This window comes from Vigna umbellata, chromosome 7 (genome assembly GCF_029865625.1).
Source record: "Vigna umbellata cultivar VRB3 chromosome 7, Vumbellata_1.0, whole genome shotgun sequence".
Lineage (NCBI taxonomy): Eukaryota > Viridiplantae > Streptophyta > Magnoliopsida > Fabales > Fabaceae > Vigna > Vigna umbellata.
In genome coordinates this window covers 15785108-15796020 of record NC_142171.1, presented here as the reverse complement: position 1 = coordinate 15796020, position 10913 = coordinate 15785108, and the positions used below count along the sequence as shown (strand labels likewise).

At 40.8% G+C, this 10913-nt stretch overlaps 1 protein-coding gene across 1 annotated transcript; it reads left to right on the top strand.

The window, feature by feature from the left end:
• The first annotated feature begins 344 nt into the window (after positions 1-344).
• LOC148195225 (uncharacterized) lies at positions 345-10367 on the top strand. The gene is made up of 2 exons (XM_088095129.1): positions 345-570; positions 9766-10367. The coding sequence occupies exons 1-2, from the start codon at positions 345-347 to the stop codon at positions 10365-10367; spliced, it is 828 nt and encodes a 275-aa protein (XP_087951255.1).
• Positions 10368-10913: the final 546 nt, after the last annotated feature.

The following is a 10913-nucleotide window of genomic DNA, read 5'->3' as shown; positions in this document are numbered from 1 at the left end:
ATTTCATTGAAAGTGCTTGTCTTTTGCTTTTGCCATTGATCAAAACCTCATGCATACATGTTTATTTTCATATTTTGCATAGTACAATCCAATTATTTTGTTCTTAAGTCTTAGCTAATCAAAGAATCACATAACTAAACTAGGCCGTGAGTCCTTTGGGAGAACGATACTTGGTCTTACCGAGTTTATTACTTGAAACGATTCGGTCATACTTGCCGATTGTTCAACAAGTTTGTGACATCATATTTTGGTGATCATAAATTTGTCCATCAACGCCCCGAAAAGAGTCAGGATGGACGTCTAAGTACGATCGTTACACGGCCCTTAACGCACCGAGAGCAAAGATGCTCGAAGAGGCTTTGCACGCCGAACTCCTAACTGTGCGACGAAAAGCTACTCCAAAGAACGCAGACAGCGGCAAGGCTTGCCGGTTCCACATGAACCATGGGCATGACATGGAAGAATGCAACATGGTGAAAGATGAGTTGGAGCGACTCATCCGAGCAGGCTACCTTCAAAACTACGTTAAGGACAAAATCTCCACCAGAGCCGAAACTCCTCACCGCAAGGGTCCCTCCAGGCGAAGCCCCGAACGATCGCCTCCCAGGGATGACCGACACCGCAGGCGATCACTGATAACAGTTGAAAAACTGTTATTTTCATGATTAAAATTGACACTAAAAGCAACCTTTACACTTAGAAACTAGCTTGAAATCATGCTTTTCTTTATATTTTTGGAAATAAGAGAGCTGGACAGGTTTATGCTTGATTTCAGTGTTTTTGTGCAGGTTTTAAGGTGAATTTGGTGAAAGAAGTGAAGAAGGAGAGAGATGAAATCAGAAAAGACAACAAAAAGTGCAAAAGGAGAAGCCGAAGTCACCGCTCAACGGCAGTTTACCGCTGAGCGGCACTCAGGAGTTTGCGGGAGGTCCGCTGAGGGGCAAAATGGCCGCTGAGGGGAGAAAACAAGTCACGCACTCACCGCTGAGCGGTACTCTGGAAGTCACGGGAGGTCCACTGAGGGGCAAAATGGCCGCTGAGGGGAGAAAACAAGTCACGCACTCACCGCTGAGCGGTAGTTTACCGCTGAGCGGCACTTTAATGGGCTTGGATTTGACTTTTTGTAATTTACGAATGATACATAAGCTTTAGGGTTTCCTAGGGTTAGGTATCTCTGGTTGGAACGAGGCAAACACTCTCTCTACCACCCCTTTGAAGGAGGATCTTGGATGTTGAGGCTTCCGCTTCACCTTTTTAGGGTTTATTCTTTCATTCTTTCATTGTAATTCATCTAGGTTCACCATGAATATGGTGAACTAATCTCTTTATGTTTGTTGGGGAATCAATGTAGTCTTGTGAAACTCTCATATATGGAATCTGTTTTTACATCTTTTAATTAAGACTTATGCTTTCTTTCATCATTAGTTAGGGTTTTTCCTCTTTGTTTAATGCTTGCATGGTTTAACTCATTCGATGCATGATTATTGGTTTTGTCGATACGGGAACGTACGGGGAAGTCTAGATCCGGGGAATTTCTCCCAATTTTATATTGGTTGTCGTTAAGCTCCTGTACTTATGAACTAATCATTAGGAATGCTAGGAATTGTATGAACTCGTGATTAGGGAGAAGCCTTCTGGAAAGGTACATTAGAGAGTGGCATTAACAATGGTGATTTGATCGTTGAATTCCTAAAATATATGAGAGTGGATAAGATGAAATTGAACCCCAACAACATATCCATACATAAATTTCATTGTAAGTGTTTATCTTTTGTTTTTTTGCCATTGATCACAATTCATGCATACATGTTTATTTTCTGTCTTGCACTTTAAACCCCAATTAATTCGTTTGTAAGTCTTAGTTAATTAAGAAATCACATAACTAAACTAGGCCGTGAGTCCTTTGGGAAGAACGATACTTGGTCTTACCAAGTTTATTACTTGAACGATTCGGTCATACTTGCCGATTGAAAAACAAGTTTGTGACATCATAAATTGGTGTTCATAAATTTGTCCATCAAGTTTTTGGCGCCGTTGCCGGGGACTCATGGTTTAACTGGTTAATTTGTGTGATTATTAATTATCTTTGACTTATTTTTTTTTTTTTATTTTATTTTTAAATTTCGAATTTTTATTTTATTTTATTTTTATTTTATTTTATTTTTTCTGTTTTCTGTCTTTATTTTATGAATCTTATATTTTCTTTTATATCTTTTTGTGCTAACCAAATCTTCTAGGGTTTTGTGTTCTTGTGTATGCAGGAGGCAATTCGAACTAGGAGCAAGAAAATAACAGAACCGTTGCTTGAAGGATTAGAAGACAGTAGATGGAGGAGAAGAATCAGAACATCTAGAGAACTTTTCCCTCCTCCGAAAACTCTGTTGCAACCATCACCACAAGGTTCTGACAATAGCACAGAAAATATGGAGAATAATCATATCAGAAGAACTCTTGCTGATTACACCAATGTAGCTGGACCTCAACATTTTAATAGCATAGCTAGACCTAGAGTCAATGCAGCCAATATGGAGGTCAAACCAACATTGATCCAACTAGTGAAGAGTAATCAATTCAATGGGTTATCTCATGAAAGCCCATATGAGCACCTTACTACATTTAATGAAATTTGCAACACAGTGAAAATCAATGGGGTGCCAGACGAAGCAATCAAACTTAGTTTGTTTCCTTTCTCATTGGGAGGCAATGCTAAGCTTTGGTTGAACTCTTTTCCAGAAGGAAGTTTCACAGAGTGGGAAGCAGTGGTAACAAAGTTTTTGAACAAGTACTTTCCACAATCAAAGGTGACAAAAGGCAAGCAAGAGATATCTTCATTTAAGCAGGGCATGGAAGAATCACTGGGGCATGCATGGGATAGATACAAAAGTCTGCTCAGAAAAACACCCACGCATGGCTTTGAAGAACAGGAAGTAGTCTTAACTTTCCTTGGAGGGCTTGGTTCACAAACCAAGATGATGCTTGATGCCTCAGCAGGAGGCAATATTAAATGGAAAACTCCAGAGGAAGCTATAGAAATTATTGACAACATGGCTACTAGTGATAATGAGCTCAACAGCGAAAGAGGAGTTCCTATGCAGCAAAAAGGGGTTCTCCAATTACAGACACATGATGCCTTGCTAGCTCAAAATAAAATTCTAACTCAACAGTTGGAGACTCTGACTAAAACTCTTGCACAATTACCTAAAGAGTTGAAAACTGCTGCACAGGTGCAAACTCAGTTGTGCGAATTATGTGGAGGTGATCATATCAATGGTCAATGTGCTTTTCCAGTGGAGGCCTTGGAGGATGTTAATTTCATGGCTAATCAATTTCCATACCGTCAAGGGAATTACAATCAAGGGTGGAAACCACATCCAAGCATTGGTCAAGGACAAACTGGGCAAGCAAATCAATATAATAAGCAGCAGCAACCAACCTTTTGGCAACAACTATCTATGCTTAATGAAAAATCAACAAGGTTGGAAGAAACTCTTCAGCAATTCATACAGAAAACCGAATCTTCTCAAAAGAGCACTGAAGCTGCTATAAAGAATTTGGAGATTCAAATGGGTCAGATTACCAAGCAATTGGAAGAAAGGCCAAATAGAAATTTTGGGGCTAATACTGAGGTTAACCCTAGAGAAGAGTGCAAAGTGGTAAAGAGTGTGAATGAAGAGATAATTGAGTTAGAAGAAGGAGAAACAGAAGAAAGAAGAGAAATAGAGAGCAAAAACAATTTTCCTTTTCCAATAAATCAAGAGAAACAAATGGATTTCACAGAATTATTCAGAATGGTGGATAATAAAGCACCTTGGGAACAGATTTTACAGAAAATTGCAGTTTACACAAAATCTGATGAAGAAATTTCTACAAAGAAGAGACGTAGAGATGATGAGGCAAAAGAGTGTATAACTGTTAAGAAAGAGTCATTCCCTCCTAAAGCGTCAGATCCAGGTAGTTTTTCTATCCCTTGTACTATAGGGAAGAAAAAGGTAAAGAAAGCTCTCCTTGATTTAGGTTCAAGTGTTAACTTGATACCTTATTCTTTACTGGAGCAACTCGGCAATGTTAAAATGAAACATGCAAAGATTAAAATAGTAATGGCCGATGGATCTTCAAAGGAGCCATGTGGGATTGTAGAGGACATTATAGTTTGTGTTGGCAAACTTCAGTTCTTGGCAGACTTTGTGGTGATGAAGATGGAGACTGAGAAGATACCTATCATACTTGGAAGACCGTTTATGAAAACGGCCAGGGCTATCATAGATGTAAATGAAGGTATAGTGGTGCTCCAGGACAGAGAGGAGAGAGTGGTGGTAGATGTTTTCAAAGATGAGATGCAAGCAAAGGAGGAAGAAGCAAGTTATAAAGCTGCATTTCGAGATGCACCTATGACTAGCCGTAAAGATGAAAATCTTGAGGTTTCAGGTAATCATTGTTTATTGTTTCAGGTACCCAAGGAAGAAGAGATTGTAAGAGGAGAAGAAATTCCTAGAGACTGGAAGAAAAGAAGACTCCAACTTGGCACACCTGTTAGAATCAAGAACAAGTTGTGGGTTGTGAAGGGCTTTAAAGAGAAGGAGATGATAGAGATAGAGTCTCCATGTTCTAGAAGAACCAAAACAGTTCAAAGGAAACAGCTGAGGAGTTGGTGGAATAACAACATCAATTACAAAGAAGATGGAACTTGAACTTTATTGGGTCAAGCTAATGACATTAAAAGAGCGCTTGCTGGGAGGCAACCCAGTGATTTAAGAACTTTTAATTTTTGGTTTGGTGATGTAATTTTGAACTTTTGGGTATTTTTGTTTTTGTTATAAGTTTGTTACAGGGTTAACACCTACTGATGGGTGTTGGTAAGAAAATTTTGCACCTACTGATGGGTGTTGGTGGATTTTGGGTCAGGCTCGTGACGTTAAACAAGCGCTACCTGGGAGGCAACCCAGTTGATTGAATATTTCTGTTTGTTTGTTTTAGTTAGGGTTTGCATAAGCATTTTGAACATTGAATTGTAGGGAGCCAGTGAGGGGCATGTCTAGGAGGCACGTAGGTTAAGAAAAGAAGGAGAAGAGCACTTCACGAAAGTGCCGCTGAGTGGTACTTTACCGCTGAGCGGTACTCTCGCAGAATGGGGTTTTAGTTCCCCTTAGCGGGACCCGAGCCCATTAGGGTATTTTTAAACCCTAAGCTGCGCATTCTTTCACACTTTCAGACTTTTCTTTGCACAAACACTCCCACATACCTTCTCCAAGGTTTTCCACATCTTTTCACTCTTCCCTCTTAAGAAAATTTCTCTTCCACTCACTTTTTCACTAGTGTGCCATCAAAGTTTGGGGTTGGGAGAGAGCATTCTAGCTTGGAAGCATTCTCATTGCATCTAGTATCTCCACCCAAGTAAGTAAAATGCATTTTGTTCATTCTAGGGTTTTTGATTTTGAATATGATTGTCAAAGCATGAAGATTTAGGGGTTTTGATTTCTTGGCATGATTTGATGATATATTGGATGTTTGAACCGATTAAACTGCATGATTATGAACTGGAAAACTGAAAATTGCATTTGGGTGGAGTTAGGAAAGCTTTAAAACAGGTTTTTCAAAAATCTGCAGAGTTACCGCTGAGGGGTAAACTGCCGCTGAGCGGCACTCTGCCAGATTTGATTTTTCTGGTTTTGTGTGATTTGGAATGTGGTACTGGTGGCGCTGAGGGGAAATTCTGGCCCTCAGCGGTGGTTTAGCTTCGAAAGGAGTTGTGTTCTGTGTTTTACTAATGATTAACATCATGTTCTGTGGTGTTGTTTGTGTTTTGAATGTAGGAATGGCATCCTCATCCGGAAAAAGATTGAAAACCATGGCAAACAAGAGAAAGGAAAAGGAACCAGAGCAACCCCATTCTAGCAGGTTCCTCTCTAGGAAACATGAGAAGCACTTTAAAGTGGTTCAGGACAGGAGACTTCTGATGGAGAGAAAGGTTGGAATGATACCTAACCTTGCTCCTCAATTTGGAGAGCAAGTTTTAGGGAATGACTGGGGAAAGCTAGCCACTTATCCTGCACCTGCCAATATAGCTGTGGTTAAGGAATTTTACACCAATGCAAAGAAGATTGGTGATTATCCAGCTGAGAATTATTTGGGCTATGTCAGAGGCCATGCTATCAGGTATGATCCTGATTCAATTAATAACATTCTGGACACTGTATGGGCTGGTGAGCAGTGCCAGTTTACTCTTTGCATGGAGGAAGGTGCTGATTATGAGGATGTGGAGAGAGTACTGTGTATACCTGGAGGACACTTCCAAAGGAATAGATCTGGCTCAGTGGTTAACATTAGGAGGACGGATTTGACTCCTCTTGCAAAGTATTGGATGGCATTTTCTCATGCCAACATTCAGCCATGTTCACATGTGTCAGATATTACTCTCAGCAGGGCATTCTTTATCTATTGTGCTATCAGAAACTTGAATGTTAATATTGGGCAGGTGATAGCTGATGAGATTAGTGTGTGCGCCAATACTTCAAACAACAAAGCACCACTAGGACATCCTTCTTTGATCACTCACCTTTGCAAGATAGCTGGGGTGGACACTTCTGCTCCACCTTTTGAGAGGCCAAGAAAAGCTATTGATGAGGCCTACTATAGACAGTACTGTGGAGGTGATGATGCAGCTCAGCCAGTTCCACCACGCCGTGCTCGTAGAGAGAGAGGGCCAGCACAGAGCCAGACATCTGTTGAGACACATGAAGCAGAGCCATTCCAGATGAGGGACATGTATATGTCTCTTATAGGGGCTCAGTTGCAGTCCATTCACCGAGGGCAGGTGGCCACTGCTGAGATGATTGTGGGGATGTATGATACACCTCCAGCCCACAGGTGGACTATGGATGAATTCCATAATGTGGTAGCTTGGCCAGAGGAACCAGTGCATGGAGGAGGAGCTGGAGCAGCTGAAGCTTCAGCTACAGATATGGAAGAAGATGAAGCTGATGAGGATGATGCCTTTGAAGATGATGAAGATGGGGAGGAAGAGAAAGATACAGAGGACAGCTCAGATTGATGAGGAGTTGAGATAGCATTTACTGATGAATGCTATCATGTGCTTATGCTTTGTGGTTTAAGTTTTCTGAACTTATTTGTTTTTGTTTTTAGATTAGGGTTTGATGTACTCTATTTGAAACCTGGTTTCTTGTGATGGTTTGCTATTAACTGTGATGTTGTGATAAGTAATTCTGAATGATGCTTATGATTAACTGATGTTGAGATGATGTGCACATTAAAATGCTTATACAGGTGATTCACAAGCTTTGTGAACAAATGCATGATATTATGATTGTGATTGTGAAATTAAGCAGGATGTGTATGTCAAATGTGAATGAGCTTATATGTGAGATTTTGAGCTCCACAGTTGTTATTGTTGAATGCTATTACTGTGAAAGCATGTATGGTTTTGCCCAGGTTTTCTATTATTGAATCAATTACTTGTTTTGCATCATGTGATCAAGGCCATTTGTTGAAAACCTTTTTATTGGCCAAATTCATAAAATTAGCCCACTAAAAGAGAACACTGCGTGTTCTATCCTTTGAACCCTTAGCCTTGAATATACACTGAAAACCTTTAGATTGAAAAATCTTTACCTTGAGTTAAGAAGAAAATCTTGTGTGGTATTGTTAAATGTTCAAGTTTGGGGTTGTTGGGAAATTATGAAAAGCATTGAGCTAAGAGCTAAAAAAAAAAAATAAGAATATGCAAAGAAAAAGAAAAGAAAAGAAAAAGAAGTAAAGCTCAATGCAAAGGCAAAAGAAAGTTGGGAATGAATAAGATGATTGTGTTGTTATGATTCTCTTAACTCAAGGATTTTGTGATCCAGAAAAACCAATTTTCTTGTTAGCCCAGCCACATTATAAGCCATAGAAAAGTCCTTGTGATGATGCATACTTATGAATGTTTTTGATTGTGGTAAAATGAAAGGCAAAGCTAATTCATGTAACATTGTAATAGTAGAGTGAATGAGTGATCATCTCTTATACACTTGAGTGTGAGTGAAACACTTGACTTAGTGAGGAAATATCACATGAACACATGAACATCCATGTTTAATTGATTGATCATTCATGAAAATAGCATTTGTTGGAATTTAAATGACTTTGTGAACACTAAAGCATGTGCACATCTTGATTGAACTCTTGGTCATAAGTTTGAGTGAAGTTTTTGCTTATCTTGAAAAGAAGATTTTTGAATGAAGTGAATCATCATATGAATTGGTTTAAAGATAGACTTACATCTTATTTGCTTGAGGACAAGCAAAGTTTTAAGTTTGGGGTTGTGATAACAGTTGAAAAACTGTTATTTTCATGATTAAAATTGACACTAAAAGCAACCTTTACACTTAGAAACTAGCTTGAAATCATGCTTTTCTTTATATTTTTGGAAATAAGAGAGCTGGGCAGGTTTATGCCTGATTTCAGTGTTTTTGTGCAGGTTTTAAGGTGAATTTGGTGAAAGAAGTGAAGAAGGAGAGAGATGAAATCAGAAAAGACAACAAAAAGTGCAAAAGGAGAAGCCGAAGTCACCGCTCAGCGGCAGTTTACCGCTGAGCGGCACTCAGGAGTTTGCGGGAGGTCCGCTGAGGGGCAAAATGGCCGCTGAGGGGAGAAAACAAGTCACGCACTCACCGCTGAGCGGTATTTTACCGCTGAGCGGTATTTTACCGCTGAGCGGTATTTTACCGCTGAGCGGTACTCTGGAAGTCACGGGAGGTCCGTTGAGGGGCAAAATGGCCGCTGAGGGGAGAAAACAAGTCACGCACTCACCGCTGAGCGGTAGTTTACCGCTGAGCGGCACTTTAATGGGCTTGGACTTGACTTTTTGTAATTTACGAATGATACATAAGCTTTAGGGTTTCCTAGGGTTAGGTATCTCTGGCTGGAACGAGGCAAACACTCTCTCTACCACCCCTTTGAAGGAGGATCTTGGATGTTGAGGCTTCCGCTTCACCTTTTTAGGGTTTATTCTTTCATTCTTTCATTGTAATTCATCTAGGTTCACCATGAATATGGTGGACTAATCTCTTTATGTTTGTTGGGGAATCAATGTAGTCTTGTGAAACTCTCATATATGGAATCTGTTTTTACATCTTTTAATTAAGACTTATGCTTTCTTTCATCATTAGTTAGGGTTTTTCCTCTTTGTTTAATGCTTGCATGGTTTAACTCATTCGATGCATGATTATTGGTTTTGTCGATACGGGAACGTACGGGGAAGTCTAGATCCGGGGAATTTCTCCCAATTTTATATTGGTTGTCGTTAAGCTCTTGTACTTATGAACTAATCATTAGGAATGCTAGGAATTGTATGAACTCGTGATTAGGGAGAAGCCTTCTGGAAAGGTACATTAGAGAGTGGCATTAACAATGGTGATTTGATCGTTGAATTCCTAAAATATATGAGAGTGGATAAGATGAAATTGAACCCCAACAACATATCCATACATAAATTTCATTGAAAGTGTTTATCTTTTGTTTTTTTGCCATTGATCACAATTCATGCATACATGTTTATTTTCTGTCTTGCACTTTAAACCCCAATTAATTCGTTTGTAAGTCTTAGTTAATTAAGAAATCACATAACTAAACTAGGCCGTGAGTCCTTTGGGAAGAACGATACTTGGTCTTACCAAGTTTATTACTTGAACGATTCGGTCATACTTGCCGATTGAAAAACAAGTTTGTGACATCATAAATTGGTGTTCATAAATTTGTCCATCAATCACGCAGCCAACCCCGGCGTACGGAGAGAGAGCGCTCAGTCCGAGGCCGAATCGACACCATATCGGGTGGTTTCGCCGGGGGGAGTGTCATCCTCCGCCAGGAAACGACATCTGAGACAGTTAAAGTCGGTGCACATGGTAGATCGACAGCCTCGGCCTATCCCTGATATTACGTTCACCAATGCAGATTTCCATGCGCCCGACCCTGATCATGATGACCCTATGGTCATCACGGTCGAAATAGCTCGGTACGACGTCTGCAAGGTTCTCGTCGATCAGGGGAGTTCGGTCAACATCCTGTATTGGTCCACCTTCAAAAAGATGGATCTATCCGAGGACCTCATCGCCCCTTTCAACGAACACATTGTAGGCTTTTCAGGGGAAAGAGTCGATACCCGGGGATATCTCGACCTACGAACGCGGCTCGGAACAAGTCGGGAGGCACCAGAACTTAGAGTCCGTTTTCTGTTGGTCGAAGCCAATACATCGTACAACGCCTTGTTAGGGCGACCTTGTCTGAATGCATTTGGAGCTATCGTGTCCACCCCTCATCTGGCCATGAAGTTTCCCACGCTGCGTGGCACTATTTGCACTGTAAGGGCGAATTAGCGAACGGCTCGACAATGTTATGTTGCCAGGCTTAAAGTCACCGCTTTCATACCAACCATAGACGAACGCCTCCATCCGCAAGGCGATGTCAAACTCCTTTCGTTGGCAGCGGACACGTCCAAAACCACAACCATTGGCTGGGACCTCGCTTTGAATAACGAACAGGATCTGGGACGTATGCTACGAAACAACGCGGACTTGTTTGCGTGGACGGCCGCCGATATGCCAGGAATCCACCCCGGAGTCATGGCACATAAATTGTCCATCTTCAGGGAGGCACGTCCGGTCGCGCAAAGGAATGGATTTAGTACCGCACGGTCAGAATGGATTTAGTACCGTTCGGTCAGGTTTTGATTTAATACTGTCCGGTTGAGTTGTAATCATTCGGCCAGGGATCTAGACGTTCGGCCAACACTATAGGTGAGCGGCAAAATGATCTAGGTGTTCGGCCAAGACTCTAACATTCGTTCTTTTAGTATTCGGTTAAATGATTTTAGACCCTAGCGTTCGTTCCTACAGTGTTCTGTCTCGTAGTGATCGTTCGTA

Coding starts and splice junctions, on each gene's coding strand:
- LOC148195225 (XM_088095129.1), top strand. CDS start 345: ATGCTCGAAGAGGCTTTGCACGCCGAACTCCTAACTGTGCGACGAAAA. Junction 571..9,765: donor CGAAACTCCTCACCGCAAGG/GTCCCTCCAGGC, acceptor TCAATCACGCAG/CCAACCCCGGCGTACGGAGA.